The 14,248-nt window shown below is 36.4% G+C and overlaps 5 protein-coding genes across 6 annotated transcripts; 2 read left to right on the top strand and 3 right to left on the bottom strand.

Moving 5' to 3' along the window:
• Positions 1-357: 357 nt before the first annotated feature.
• LOC18019016 (ethylene-responsive transcription factor SHINE 2) lies at positions 358-1,076 on the bottom strand. Its single transcript, XM_006399554.1, has 2 exons — positions 997-1,076; positions 358-859 (listed from the first exon to the last, which is right to left on the bottom strand). Exons 1-2 carry the CDS (start codon positions 1,074-1,076, stop codon positions 358-360), a joined length of 582 nt encoding a protein of 193 aa, XP_006399617.1.
• Positions 1,077-5,393: 4,317 nt separating this feature from the next.
• On the top strand, positions 5,394-7,354 carry LOC18019015 (adenine phosphoribosyltransferase 5). Its single transcript, XM_006399553.2, has 6 exons — positions 5,394-5,829; positions 5,934-6,044; positions 6,275-6,367; positions 6,469-6,618; positions 6,727-6,785; positions 7,087-7,354. Exons 1-6 carry the CDS (start codon positions 5,739-5,741, stop codon positions 7,156-7,158), a joined length of 576 nt encoding a protein of 191 aa, XP_006399616.1. The 5' UTR covers positions 5,394-5,738; the 3' UTR covers positions 7,159-7,354.
• A 780-nt stretch (positions 7,355-8,134) lies between these two features.
• Positions 8,135-10,023, top strand: LOC18019014 (vesicle-associated membrane protein 713). Its single transcript, XM_006399552.2, has 4 exons — positions 8,135-8,507; positions 9,002-9,192; positions 9,312-9,475; positions 9,706-10,023. The coding sequence occupies exons 1-4, from the start codon at positions 8,288-8,290 to the stop codon at positions 9,794-9,796; spliced, it is 666 nt and encodes a 221-aa protein (XP_006399615.1). The 5' UTR covers positions 8,135-8,287; the 3' UTR covers positions 9,797-10,023.
• A 261-nt stretch (positions 10,024-10,284) lies between these two features.
• Positions 10,285-11,068, bottom strand: LOC18019013. Its single transcript, XM_006399551.2, has one exon. It carries the CDS (start codon positions 11,005-11,007, stop codon positions 10,285-10,287), a length of 723 nt encoding a protein of 240 aa, XP_006399614.1. The 5' UTR covers positions 11,008-11,068.
• A 684-nt stretch (positions 11,069-11,752) lies between these two features.
• On the bottom strand, positions 11,753-14,224 carry LOC18019012 (probable glycosyltransferase At5g11130). Of its 2 annotated transcripts, XM_006399550.1 has the most exons (4): positions 13,991-14,224; positions 13,619-13,815; positions 12,520-12,874; positions 11,753-12,421 (listed from the first exon to the last, which is right to left on the bottom strand). In XM_006399550.1, the coding sequence occupies exons 1-4, from the start codon at positions 14,222-14,224 to the stop codon at positions 11,753-11,755; spliced, it is 1,455 nt and encodes a 484-aa protein (XP_006399613.1). The 2 variants fall into 2 exon arrangements, with proteins under 2 accessions (XP_006399613.1, XP_024011822.1); XM_024156054.1 differs by lacking the exons at positions 13,619-13,815; positions 13,991-14,224 and adding an exon at positions 13,434-13,443 and having other exon boundaries at positions 12,520-12,881.
• Positions 14,225-14,248: the final 24 nt, after the last annotated feature.

The raw sequence follows: 14,248 nt of genomic DNA, 5'->3' as shown, positions 1-14,248 counted from the left end.
AATTGTTACTAGTTACAATGATTGTTTTATTTTTCTCGCATGTTAGTACAAGTGTACAAGTAATGAAAGAAAATACATTATATTATTGATACAATATCCAAATGCCAACAGTCTTTTGTATATAATATATATATATATATCCTTCAACCAAAACGCCATATGTTTTAACAACAAAAAACCAACGCTAAATATACATTTCTTACTTTTTTGGAAGAAATTTCTTTATAACGTCGCCATCACGTTATAAAGTATAAAAATATTTTTTTTAAAAAAATACAAAAAAAATAAAATATATTAAAAAAATCCCAAAATGAATCAAAATCCCTTATTCTGCTGTAGACATCCAAAAAGTCAAAGTCAACTCCAATTAAGCAACTCTTCGATCATCTCCATAGCTAACTGATCCTCATCAACATTAGCCTCCTCTTCTGCTGCTTCTTTTTCTTCTTCTTTGTCCACTACGTTTGGTTTCTTCACCGTAGTCAACGCCAAATCATCTACACTTCGGTTGGTTACGCTCCCGAGTTCGAGACGCATGACCCAGTTCGGACTCGTTTTTGACCCGGCCCGTTTCTGCCAAACTCCGATGTGGGAACTGTCGGTGTCGAGACGGAGACACGTCATCGACGACGTTAGGTCTTTGCAGCTCTTCCTTAGCTTAGCGTTCAAGAGCTCAGATAACGACTTTGGTGACATTAACGGAGAGTTAACGTCGTTAACGTGATCAGAGCCTTCGTCTGATTTGACGGCAGGGAAATTGGTCTTAGCGTTTTGGCCGTTCATTAGAAGAGCCGCCTGATCGTAAGCTCTCGCAGCCGCTTCGGCCGTTTCGAATGTTCCAAGCCATACTCTTCTCTTCCTGATCAATTTTCTCACCCATTGTATAAATGTTATTACAACGTAATATATATAGTTGAATAATGTAAAACTAAACAGGGAACAATAAACAGTGGAGATCATATATGAACACATTATAGATACAGAAACTAGACTTACAATAGAGGATGTCGAATCTCAGAAACCCAAGAACCCCAGTGTCGCTGGCGAACACCTCGGAACTTTCTCGAATGTACCATTTTTTTATATATTTTCCTTGAAACTTTCTTCGTTTTTTTATTGTATTAGCAAATTAATTCAATTTTAAGGTTCGTAGTCTATCTCTACGAACTCGGACAAACGGAAGAGAGATAGAGAGAGATCAGACTGATTACTGTCTGTTTTACTGTTGTTTGTCTCCAGCTAACTATATATATACAGGAGCTTTTAGTTTGAACTCTCTTTATTTTTGTAAGTTGACCTTTCTTCGATAATCTATAATCAAGATATTTGAGCCCACTATATATTTGTATCTCAAGCCTCCGTAACATCAATAGATCATCTAATGCTTTATTCATCAACACAGCTTCCTTACTTTATCTGATTGACTCTAGAGAAGACACGACTTAACTTCCATTCCTAACGTAACTTTCATGCCATATAGATATAGGGGACGACGGACCCATGCCTAAACCCAAAAACAAAATAAGATTACATCGCTTTGGTTCAAAATGAGATATATGAGTAACCATTATTTTATTTTCTATGGGGTTAGCCAATTGATCTAACGACTTAATACAGGTAAGTGGTAACAATCGACTAAAAGTATTCTGTAATTAGTATTGAACACGTGTCCCATCCCTTTATACTATCGATCCGCCCATGGGTGTACGCATATGTAACATAGCTGCAAGGTGACGTCGTAAGCTCAGCTCAAATGCCTTCTGCATTTATATTTCACTTTAATTCAGTTTACATTTTCGAATTTAAAAAAAAACTAAGAATTTTTTAAAAAACAAAAAGCCAAATAAATACATGTATCTGTCGGTCGGGTCGGGTGGTGAGGGCCCTAGCTAGATATTTCAACGTTCATGTAAGGTTAAAGACAAAGAATATATTACGTTGCTTTCTCGTAATAAACATGTATTACATTTACTTTCCACCCAAAAAAAAAAACATGTAGTAAAACATGATCGACACAATTCTAATGATGTTATCTTTCATGATTTACTAAGTGTTCAGCGTGAAACTAGAATTAGCAATTGATAAACTATCACATTGTTGACAAATTTTGCGACGAGGTAGCCAATTTTAACAGCTTTATTGTCCTTAGAACTGTTTAAAAGAAGTGCGCCGCCTTAAGGTGCATATCTGGTTCGACATTCGCTGGTGGAGAGGAGTCTAATTGTAACTTGTTATAAGGAAATGCCAATCCACCCGTTCTGGTTCCTGGAATGGGAAATCAACGAACCTAACGTCCAAAACCTTTTAGTTAAAAATTTAAAATATAAAATATTGCAAACAAGTTTGACCCAAAAAAAAAAAATATTGCAAACAAGTTTTACAACCCTATTGATAAAGCTAATGAACATAATATATTGCAGTTATGTGGTATTGTAACCGTAGCTAACAATTCAAAAGTAGGTTTGTCACACTTGACGATTGAATGATGTTTTTTTGGCTTTTTCTTTATCTTTACGGCTAAATGGAAATAACTATAGATTGAAAAACGAAAATTATATTCTCACATAATCAAAATTTTGGTTTATTTAGGAAAGAAAATGAATACGAATTTTGGAGCTACTTCAGCACATTTTTAACATTCCTTCTGCACATTTTTAACATTCCTCGGGTATTTTAGATTAATTCAATAAAAACGCAGTCATATGATTTTGCATTTTGCAAGGACGGTGGATCCCAAACGCTAACTCATACTCTTAAATCAAATCCACTTTTTCTTTAATTATAGCACGAATCCATTAAATGATAATTGGTCCGAACCATTTAACCGTAACTAATCTTCATGTAACCTCAATTATAATGTACACCCACCAAGGGTCCTTCATATCAAGAAAAGCTGAAAAGGAGAAATATAAAGTGGTATATTAAAATCTTTTCATTACTAGTCGGTTTTTTTAGAAACCATGAAAAATGATGGGTTGGCATACTAAAAGCGTATATTTAGTATTACAATTGATAATCATGAACAGGCCGCTGCTCGATTATCGTAATCTCTCGTGTGATTTAACTTTAATATAATTTATATGGATTAAAAATAATAATGAGTTGGTTAGAGCCGCCACCAATTTTTGTTCACTAAATTTTGTAGGAAAAGGTGGCTTATAGTAAGAAATCAACGTGGTTAGAGGAAACCACAACTACCTTGACACCGTCGCACCAAGTGGTCTTGTTTTTCAGGCTACATATCGCTTATGCAAATTTCGGTTTGGGATTCGAGATCACTTATTTTTCGACTGCTCTCATTTTTTTGTTGTTTTAAGACATGAGTACATGACTACGCAAAGGTTTTTTTAGGCAGGATCAGTTTTATTGAGTCCAAATTAGAAAAGTTTAGATTTCGAGCCACTTGCATCAATACTCTGTTGGGTTTTGCGTTAATACTCTATTGGGCCGTGCTAACTCGGAATAGGCGTCCGGCGTCGTTCATATAATCAACAATCTTTCACCAGTCTCTATAAATCGATGGGGCCAGAAGATCGAACTATGAACCCCGCAAAGTATCAACTTGCAAAATATTAACCTGGAATAATCCCTTTGCAATTTATTAATAAGAGTCTGACTAAAGTGTAATAAAACTATAAAGTTAGACTCAAAGTTGTCACTTTATTGTTCGATTTTCTTTATGTCGCCGATAAGCTTTGTGGTAGGTTTCTCGGTACGAGGTTCATTTACCCTTGAACTATACAATAGCTTCTTCTTTTTTTTCTTACACAAAATAGATACATGGTTAAATTGCTTCTTCCGCTTTTTGGCATGCTTAAATTGCTTTTCAACTTTAAATCTTATAATATTGCTAAATATAATTTAGTGAATAAATATATAAGTCCATGAACTATATAATTTACAGATACGTATTTAGAACATAAAATCAATAGACAAATATTTGTTGTTGAAGGTTTTAGAATAACAAGTTAAATTATATTGTAACAATAGTACAATAGTAGACTAATAGAGGCCACATAGTTTGATCAAGATGACGGATCATACAACTTACAAACATGTAAGGGATTGATGCTTGTAGGGTTTGTTGTGGTGGATATAAGATTCGGTGGTTGGAATTAAATTGTACCAAAGTTGTTAGGACTATTTTTGTTTGATAGCTCGTTTAGTCCTTTCTTGTTGTTTTTTGTTTTTTTACAAATAAAATGGAGTGATTGAGACTTTTTTTATTAGAGAATGACTCTTTCTAATTGAAATCTCTATGTACTATCGGAACATGAAAGACGTTGTTGTGAGTTGTAACCAAATTTTTTTTTGTGAACTATAATATAGTCACAAGGTTTTTACTCTTCATCTACGAGGATTATCCACATAAGAAATTGATGTGTTATTGATCTTCACTATAGATCTTTCACAGGTTTTCGTAAATTGTACTCCTCCATCAACAAGTTTTACCATAATCTTAATCAAAACACAACTTAATAAGTTCCTCTTTCCACTTAATAAGTTCTGATGATCGTTGCATAGATAGGTTGGATGACAAGAAATGGTTGACTTAAAATAGAGTTATATCTTAAGCTGAATTCAAAACTCATTTCTGTACCATACCATCAACCAAAAATAAAATTGTGTTATTGTTAGCATGTCCCACTCAAATTTAGGCGCACATTGGCTCTTTGCTGATGATTGTATTTTTTTGTTGTTGTTGATTTGCTGCCTTGTACTTAAGTACTTTTCTTACGCTTTGAATACACATAAAAACCAGTACTACTACTACTATCTAACTAAATAACTAACTGTTATATACGCAATCTATAAAACCAGTTTTTTTCGTACTTACACAATAGTGTAGTGTTAAGGAGACAAAAATATTAGCACCTACGAAGAGAGATTTAAATAGAAAACTAAAAGAAATCTATCCCAACGCCTACAAAATATATAGTATCAATTTTTCTAAAGGACCTAACGCCTACAAATAATTATTTTGTAGTAATACATTACAAAGTACACAGTTTACAAGATTTGTTTGCAGTTGATTTTTATAAAGAAAAGAGGTTTTTTTTATCTGATTTTTATACTATATTTAAGGAGCTAGGGATGGAGGAGACAGGGCACAAAACATGGAATGTGAACGAGTTTTAGGAGAATGGGTACTTCTTTTTATAGAAATGGTTTTCTGCAGAGTATCGAATCTCTCTCTCCTTTATAGGTCTTTCGTTCGAGAACTCTAGAGAGAGAGAGAAGACTAAAAGCCAAAGATTCTCTCGAAGATCCATAAGATTTTCTTTTCTCCTTCGGATCTTCCCTCTCTTTAATACTCCAACTCCAACACACCCCCTCTTGCGTTTGTGATTTTATTGCGGTTCATAAATCCTGTGTGCCGACCCAGCTCGCGCGTGTGATGTACACTCCACGCTCTTTTTTTCTTAAAGGATCTCTCTCTATTTAACTATTTAATGCTCTCTCACCTACTTTCTCTACAACTGGTGGTGAACAGAGGAACAGAGCGAGACAGAGACACGCAGAGAGAGAGAGAGAGAGAGTGAGAGAGAAACGATCTGATCTCATTTCATTTCCTCGTTTCCTTCTTCTGCGAGGGAAATTTAATTTGGTTTTCAACTTTGAATTCTCTCAGAGAGAGAGAGAGAGAGAGAGAGAGATTAATATACCAGTGAGAGACGCTCCTTCACTCTCTTGAATTTCAAAACTAGAGAGAGAGAGAGAAGAGAGAGAGAGAAACGATGTTTGCGGCGGAGAACGGTCTGAAAGGAGATCCAAGGCTGGAAGCTATATCGGCAGCCATTAGAGTGGTTCCTAATTTCCCCAAGAAAGGTCTTAAGAAGAACTTGTTCCTCTGTTTCGTTTCATATACCCGATGTTTATTTTGCTCTGTTTTTGTACAATTCTCTGAGGTTGTTTCTTTTATTCTCGGATAGGGATCATGTTTCAGGACATAACAACGTTGTTGCTGGATCACAAGGCGTTTAAACATACAATTGATATCTTTGTAGATCGCTACAAAGACATGCAAATCTCTGTCGTTGCTGGTAAAATTCCTCTGTTTTTCTTCCTTATCCTTTCTTTTTCTTTTATCTCCTACAGTGTTTCGTCATCAAGTTTGTTAAGTAATGCCAACAAATGAGCTTACCTCATAAAGCAACTAATACTTAAAGAAAAGAGGAAATGGCTATTGTCTTTTTCTCCATAAAGAATTTCAATTTTCTTTCCATGCAAATGATTGTGTGTATATATATATATATATAAATATTATGTGTAGGAGTTGAAGCAAGAGGTTTCATGTTCGGTCCCTCCATTGCCTTAGCCATAGGCGCAAAGTTTGTCCCTTTGCGTAAACCAGGAAAATTACCAGGTTAAAATTTATAATTTTACTTCATTCTCTGTTTCTTTTTCTCTTTGGTTGATTGTTCTTCTACTCTTGAGATTCTGAAGAGGGCAAAATTGTGATTATAGGGAAAGTGATATCGGAGTCTTATGAGCTCGAGTATGGACATGACCGTTTAGAGATGCATGTCGACGCCGTTGAGCCACGTGAACGCGTCATTATCATCGACGATCTTGTCGCTACAGGCGGCACACTCTCCGCCGCCATTAGCCTAATGGGTTTTTTCTCTTTTTCCTTTTTATTTTTTCCGACAATAGTGAGATTTATCTTGAATTATTATGTGACAAGATTTGTTTTTTTTTGTTTTTTTTTTATATGTTTTATAGAAAGCCAGGGAGCTGAAGTTGTGGAATGTGCTTGTGTCATTGGCTTGCCTGAAGTCAAGGTGAGACACACCTCTCCTTACTTGCTCAATAAGTTATCTCTGGCTTTTTCATTACAAAGGAGATAACTTCTAGGTGTAGTGATAGAGTTGGTTTTGGTTCGGTTTGGAATTATTATATCAACTGAAATTTGCTCACTTGAGTTAAACTTTATTTTGAATTCAGTTATAGAACACAAGCCGAAAAGACATGACTTCTAATTGTAATGATAGAATTGGTTTTGTGGTTCGTTGTAGGATTACAATCTCAGTTGAAATTTACTCATTGAGGTAAAATTTATCGTAAGATTTTGAATTGTCATAGGGGCAACACAAGCTGAAAGGGAAGCCGCTCTATGTGCTGGTGGAGCCTAGTGGATTAGATGGATTCTGTTAGGATACAACACGGTTAATTCCGGTTCGTTTTTTTTTTGTTCCTACAGAGTTCACGGTCCTTCAAATTTTAGGGTTCTATCTTCTTGTATTCGTCCTCTCTCTCTCTTTTTCTGTAGATTTTCAATTTTGGTTAGCACAATGTGTACTTTCCACGACAGTGGTTGGTAAAAACCGGGAAATTGAAACATCTTTACATCTTCGGTTTGGTGAGCCTGTATTTGTTTGGTTGACTTTGTGATGGATCACTAAAGAAGGTAAGATACGTTCCAAATTTATGCGTGAAATCTGCAAAAGTACTACTAGTAGGTTTACTAAATTTAATGTTGTTATCACTGCTTTTAGAACTCTGAAAAAGTTGGTTGGTATTCTAGACTTCTAGACAAACTATTCAAAGTAAAATTGGTCCAAATAATATTTTGGCTTCTTTGCTACCACGGAAGTTAGTTTCAGTTCTATAAGTTGACTATTATAAACCTAAACCTCCGCAGGTTTCTAATATACACACAATTTCCAAAATCGATAGGTTACTTTTTTTTATATATAGTTTGGGTGCATTAAATTTAAAAGGAGAAATTTTATAACAGAAATAATGTTCTCTCCCTTGAAACATTATGAGTTGGTTACGATGGTCATATTTGTTTTCTTTTTGTAGAAATAAGATTACAATATTTCATACTTTGCACTTGTTATCTACAATTGAGTTGCGTAATAAACAAAATACATGAGTCATCATCAATGGATATATAGTGGTTTTCTTTTCTCTAATGATTGTCCGTTCGCTCAAAACTCAAAAGCTACATACAAATGGGCCGTGTGAGATAGTAGGTGTATTGGACAATAACTAGCGAGTATCAAACTTATATAAAGCCCAAAGATTTAAAATTCAAAAGTCTTCACTGTAAAGCGGGCTTCGGATAGGGTTTCTCGAAATCAGATATTTATAATTATTGCAGATATTTATAATCAGTTCTACGAACGATTCTCTGATTTTGATAGTCTAATTGATCAGTTTTTGTGGTGAGCAATATTGTTCGTCGCTGTAGTCACGATCTGAGATTTCTGGAATCTGCAAATTTCTGTTTCCGGCGATTTACAGAGAGAGAGTGAGCTGGAAATAGGTACCGCAGTAGATGGCGATTTTATATGCGTTGGTGGCTCGTGGAACGGTGGTGTTATCGGAGTTTAGCGCGACTTCGACCAACGCGAGCTCAATCGCGAAGCAGATTTTGGAGAAGCTGCCGGGAAACGATGACGATAGCCACGTGTCCTACTCTCAGGACCGGTACGTCTTCCACGTCAAGCGAACCGATGGCCTTACCGTCCTCTGTATGGCCGATGAAACCGCCGGAAGTAAGGCCAATTCTCTCCCCAATTTTGAACTTTTACTTGATTTGGCTCTTGTTTCTCTCTATGTGTGTGTTTTTTTTTCTCCATTTCTGCTGAGGTCTTATCCCACTATCATTTCTGGTTTCGGTTCTGCGGATTCTCAATTCTGGAGATTTGGAAGCTAAATCTCTGCTTTTTGTGCCTTTCTGATTAAACGTGAAATGATAAACAGACTAGATTTTTTCCAGGGACATGGATCTTTCTTCGTTTATGAATTTGCTTGGTTCTAGTGTTTTCAATGATCAACTAACAGTGAAGGGCTCTTAATGCCTAACTTTATGGATTGTGATTGGTGATACTGTTAGAAAGAATGTTGTTTTCAATATAAAGATGTAAATAATTTGGTATAACTGATGTTATTTCTGGGAAGCATTTTGGTAATGTTAGGATTGTTATTGGTGATTGGACCCGTCTTCGTGTTATCATAGTTTCTAATTGCAACATCTTATACCGCGCAGGGAACATTCCGTTTGCGTTTCTGGAAGATATTCACCAGAGATTTGTGAAAACATATGGCCGTGCAATTCATTCAGCTCAAGCTTATTCCATGAATGATGATTTTTCAAGAGTTGTGAGTCAGCAAATGGAATTCTATTCCAATGATCCAAATGCAGACAGGATGAGCAGAATCAAAGGGGAAATGAGTCAGGTAAAGTCTCAATATAGTTTTCCCGCGATTTACCTCGAGAAATTCCTTTATTGATGAGTTTGCTGGATCTTTCTGCACTATTATATATTAACTTCTCCGTCGTTTGTTTTCATTTTCAGGTTAGAAACGTGATGATTGAGAATATTGATAAAGTCTTGGATAGAGGTGAGCGTTTGGAGTTGCTAGTTGATAAAACGGCAAATATGCAAGGGAACACTTTTCGTTTCAGAAAGCAAGCTCGCCGTTTCAGAAGCGTAATGTGGTGGAGAAATGTCAAACTTACGTAAGTTTTCTTTATTGAAACCCCTTTTCAAGAAACTTAATTATCTAATTGACTTGACAAGAGACAAATCAGTAGTTTATTTCTTGCTCCAATTCCAGTTCATGTTTCCTTATGGAGGTGATAATTTCCTATAGGATTATTGTTTGAAAATCGATTTTATAACCTTACTTACATTCTTCGGGGAATTCGTGTTGTTGGTTCTCTTGACTAATGAGCCTGTTTTTCTGCAGGATTGCTCTGATACTTACACTCTCAGTGGTTGTATACATTGCGATGGCCTTTGTTTGCCACGGTCCAAGTCTTCCTTCTTGTTTCAAGTAAGAAGACAATCTCTTAATTGCACCTTTCCCTTCATCAGATTCTGCTTCAATTTTGTAATTTGTGATATGCGTTGTGTAAAATGTGTGTTTTTATATTCTTTTTCAAGTATCAGTTTCTGTATTTGCTTTGATTTAGAGGATCGATCGTTATGATATTTCACTGTTAATATTCACCCCCTTCTGTCTGCAATGCAATATTCTGTACGCTGATAATGTGATACATTTATACATTGTGAGGGTGGGTTATGGAACGACGACGTTATGGATTTTGCTGGATCTGTGAATATTGTTCGAACTTCTAATTATGTGGTGAAGATGGCCACATGGGACCATATGATCAAACGCCAAAATGTCCGCAAAAGAAAAAGCATATTTTTTTTATTCCATTAACAGCAATTCGCGATATATATCACCATGAAACCCAAATCCAATTTACGATATGGTTCTCTCTATGCAAAGAAACTAAAAGCAAAGCAAAATTAAGATTCTTCACAAAATGTCCTTAAAAACAGATTGACCCTGAAACTTCTCGACTTTAGATCTTAGAAACACAAATCTCTTATCAAGAGACGTCCGCTTCATCTCCAAAGAACCCAATTTTCCTGTTGTCTTCATCAATCTCTCCCGAAACTCGTTTATCTCTTTCTCCTTTTCTGCAAGCTTCTTCAAACTCATCTCCAATTCTTGCTTCGCAAGCAACAACTCTCGCTCGCACGCTTCTTTATCCAAAACCACCGTATCGCGTCTTTTTATAAACCTCGTTGCCTCAACAACCTCCTCAATAACAGACCGGAGCCAACCAACTCGGATCTTTGCCGTCTCTATGTCCTTAACTATCGCTAGAATCTCACCAGCTCGTGATTCAGATAGCCGATGCAGAGGTGTTGACTGGAGCTCGATGACAACCTCTGCTAGAGTCTCGAGGTGGTATGTTCGTGTGGAGAGAGATTGGAGCTTGGAATCTGATGTGATGTCTCCATACTTGTCGAATATGCTTTGAAGAGTGGACGAGAGACTAGTTTTGACTTTGTATTCTCCGACGGAGACAACGTCGGACGAATCAGAGGTGTTGATCACAAGAGACTTGTTCAATGGAGACAAAAGAAGCTCAGGGTAAAGTAGAACAGAGCCTTGGTCGTCATCGTTGTAAACAGAATATGCTCTGTTCCAAAGAGGAACAGAGTGTAGAGAGATCTCTGAACATAAACTCATCTTTGTCTAGACAAAAAAAAAGTGGATGAGAGCTTCGAGTTTTGAATTTTATTTCTCTTTTACAAGGAAAGCTCGAGATAACTATGAGTTTCTCTACTTCTCTCTCCCTGTTTTTAAAGACGTTTCTTTAATAATAGTTTACTGTTTCCTTTTGGAGTTTGCAACGATGATGCTGACTTTGACTCGATAAAATCATCACTATGATCGCGTTCTTGACTTCCCTGTTTTTAAAGACGTTTCTTTAACAATAGTTTACTGTTTTTTTTGGAGTTTGCAACGATAATGCTGACTTTGACTCGATAAAATCATCACTATGATCGCGTTCTTGACTTTGTCAACCTGACAATGTTCTCTGTTTTAGGTAATTTTTGTTCCTCAAACCAGATGAACAAAAAAAGATATAATAAAAAAGAAAATGCAAAATGAGAAGAAGTCATCGTACTCAGAGATCTGGCGAAACTTGAAGGCATTTCAACAAGGCAGAAGCTACGTCAAAGTCGTTAAGATCTAAAATCAAAAGAAAAATATATTTTTATTTTTTTTAAATGATGATCCTTATGGGCCTTGTTTTGGGTTTCCTACCTCACAACTAGGCCTGGTTGAAATTGTAATTTTCATTACCAAACGAATCTCGAAGACTCAAGTATCATAGGACAGGACGTTGTTGTATCTTAATATCGTATATACGCACAATTGTATGAATATGTATTCTATAAATATAAAAGAGTATAACAATCTATAGAGTTCACTGTGAAAGAGGAATTCGTACATTAAGCCTACGTAACCATATAGAATGCATAATCATATGCAACATATCAAATGGCTTTGATGGTCTGTTTACGACAAAGTGTTTCCGAACCTCAAGAACTCCCCTCTGCATCTTCAAGTACTCTTCTTCCGGTATCGCTTCTAGAATCTTCTTTATCTCCGGTATCTTCGATATCGGAATATGAACTGAGAAGCTCTTCCAATTCAACACATCGCTAAATGGAAGAACGTAATAATCAGCAACGATGACCGGAACGCAACCAGAGTAAAGAGACTCCACGATTCTTGGACTCGCTACCTCCCAACCGCTCGGACACAGACAAAACTTTGCTCGATCCATCATCTTGGTGTAGTTCATAGTTTTGGGGAGATACTCGTAGACTAGGACGTCTTTGTCCTTTTCTTTCCAGTGTTCGAAAAGTATTTTGCGGACTTCTCCGTGAGAACCTCCCGCGAAAAACGCCAAGAGTTTGCGGTTCTGAGGGGGTTCTCCGTCGTGTACAAACCCTAATTGGCCGTATTGGATGTTGATCTCCGGCAATGAAACGTCTCTCATGGGGGTGAATCCCTCAGATGAATTGGCATTGCAGAGAGCTCTGATGAAATGCTTGTATAGCTCTGGATCTACCGCTGAAACATCAGGTGCCTTGAACAATAAGGAAAAAATATGGAAAGTGAGGGATAGGTTATTTTTAATGGTTAACTTGCGGAACAAGAAATGTGTATAAAACAAGGATTACTCACCCAATCGTGACAGGAGAGGAAGAAATGGTCAGCACCGCGACTTCGATTCCAGTAAGGGTAACGGTTAGAGACGAGAGAGATGTAGTCTTTCACAATGTTTTGGAGACGGTCTCGGGCATAGCTAGTGTAAGGTCTATAGACAAATCGTATGATATTGACGATCCCAACAGGGATGTAGAACACAGTGGCTTCCTCCGGTGAAGCTGCCGCGAAACGGCTTTTTCCGTTCTCGATCTCGTCCATGAATTGGCCTTCAATAGCATAAATATTGTTGAGAGGACCCTTGTGAAACAGAGGAGCTTCTCCTTCTCTATATGTCCATATCTTAAATCTCTTCTCCATCTCTTTGTGGCTCCTGTTTATTGTTACGTGTAAAGAAATTAGAAAAAAAAATTAAACATTACATATGCACAATCTCGATGTGTTTGCCTATTATATACATTGTAGTGTGTGAGACTTTTAAAACTTTTAGCATAGAAGTAAGAACAAAGTAAATGATATGTTTGCAAAGGTCAACTTGAGATATGGAGAGAAAGGTATGGAGAAACCTAAAAGCCAAACTACTCTTTCCTCAAAATAGGTCTGATTTTGGATTCTGACGAGCGAGAGAGAGAGAATTACGACAGGAGAATAATGGTGTAGAAATATACTAAACAAATATTGGGGGAAAGGAACTTTAAAAAATTGGAAACTGCAAATTAGTAGTGCGCAGGATTCTAAAAATGGAAATTTACATAGAATTTGATGATGACACATAGTTTTATTAAACGGTGATTTAGAGTCAAGTTCCTAACGGAAACATACAAAAGAGAGTTCACATCCTAATGAGTACCTACTTATTAGCTACATATCATTACTTATTTATTTGTTTTATTAAACTCCACTTTCTTTTTATCAAGCCTAACTATTCTTTGACTTAACTAAAAAAAGCCTAACTAACTCAAATCAAGCAAGGGGATTACTAGTGATCAAACAAGACAATGTTGTTAAATTATATACCAATTCGTATATTTTTCATTAACATTCACTTAATTTATAAATTAATAATAGAAAGAGAGAGAAATATTAAGCAAAAATAGGAGAAAGAAAAGGTCTTAACTGATGAAATGTAAAAGCGTTGAGATAGACAGAACCATTTGATGCGAATCTCAAATTCGAATTATTCCTCCGATCACGACGGCGACGGAGATCCACTTCTTTGGCTTTCTTGATGGCGGCTCTTGCCATCGCCAAACCTTCTTCGATTCTCTCCACTGCTTCATCAACTTCTTCTACCACCGTAACTTCTGACGACGACTGTTTCAATTTTAAACAACATTAATAAAAAAATATATACTAAATGTATTTCTAACACCTCGTAGCTAAAATACACAAACCTAGAAGAGAACAGTAAAGAAACTAAAGAAACGAAACTTATGTTTACATATGAACGAAACTAACGAAATAAACAGAAAAAGAAGAAGCGAAGTACATTGTTGAGAGTGGAGAGACAAGAGGAAGAAGAACGAAAAGGGAAGAATCTGAAGGAAGAGAAAACAGATTGTGGAGAAGACGAATTCGAAGAGGAGAGAGAGAGACGGCACGAAGGATCATCGTCGACGACGGAGGAGAGAAATCGGTTATGGTGGTTAAGGGAGTAGAAGAAGAGGATGATGACGAGTGAAGGGTAGAGCAGAAACGGCGTCGTACAAGTGAGATCCGCCATTAAATTAGTATCTTCTACTTTAGG

This window comes from Eutrema salsugineum, unplaced genomic scaffold, assembly GCF_000478725.1.
Source record: "Eutrema salsugineum unplaced genomic scaffold, Eutsalg1_0 scaffold_2, whole genome shotgun sequence".
Classification (NCBI taxonomy): Eukaryota; Viridiplantae; Streptophyta; class Magnoliopsida; order Brassicales; family Brassicaceae; genus Eutrema; species Eutrema salsugineum.
The sequence above is the reverse complement of the archived record's forward strand: the minus strand, read 5'-3'. Positions and strand labels throughout refer to the sequence as shown.

What these genes read in the sequence shown, in the direction of transcription:
- LOC18019012 (XM_006399550.1), bottom strand. Translation starts at nt 14,224, where the DNA reads ATGGCGGATCTCACTTGTACGACGCCGTTTCTGCTCTACCCTTCACTC. An exon ending in GTCTCTCCACTCTCAACAAT is followed by an intron (nt 13,816 to 13,990) that starts GTACTTCGCTTC and finishes AAATTGAAACAG; the next exon opens with TCGTCGTCAGAAGTTACGGT. An exon ending in TCCTCTCCTGTCACGATTGG is followed by an intron (nt 12,422 to 12,519) that starts GTGAGTAATCCT and finishes TTATTGTTCAAG; the next exon opens with GCACCTGATGTTTCAGCGGT.
- LOC18019014 (XM_006399552.2), top strand. Translation starts at nt 8,288, where the DNA reads ATGGCGATTTTATATGCGTTGGTGGCTCGTGGAACGGTGGTGTTATCG. An exon ending in GGCCGATGAAACCGCCGGAA is followed by an intron (nt 8,508 to 9,001) that starts GTAAGGCCAATT and finishes TATACCGCGCAG; the next exon opens with GGAACATTCCGTTTGCGTTT. An exon ending in TGGAGAAATGTCAAACTTAC is followed by an intron (nt 9,476 to 9,705) that starts GTAAGTTTTCTT and finishes GTTTTTCTGCAG; the next exon opens with GATTGCTCTGATACTTACAC.
- LOC18019015 (XM_006399553.2), top strand. Translation starts at nt 5,739, where the DNA reads ATGTTTGCGGCGGAGAACGGTCTGAAAGGAGATCCAAGGCTGGAAGCT. An exon ending in TCCTAATTTCCCCAAGAAAG is followed by an intron (nt 5,830 to 5,933) that starts GTCTTAAGAAGA and finishes ATTCTCGGATAG; the next exon opens with GGATCATGTTTCAGGACATA. An exon ending in GCAAATCTCTGTCGTTGCTG is followed by an intron (nt 6,045 to 6,274) that starts GTAAAATTCCTC and finishes TATTATGTGTAG; the next exon opens with GAGTTGAAGCAAGAGGTTTC.
- LOC18019016 (XM_006399554.1), bottom strand. Translation starts at nt 1,076, where the DNA reads ATGGTACATTCGAGAAAGTTCCGAGGTGTTCGCCAGCGACACTGGGGT. An exon ending in GAGATTCGACATCCTCTATT is followed by an intron (nt 860 to 996) that starts GTAAGTCTAGTT and finishes AAAATTGATCAG; the next exon opens with GAAGAGAAGAGTATGGCTTG.
- LOC18019013 (XM_006399551.2), bottom strand. Translation starts at nt 11,007, where the DNA reads ATGAGTTTATGTTCAGAGATCTCTCTACACTCTGTTCCTCTTTGGAAC.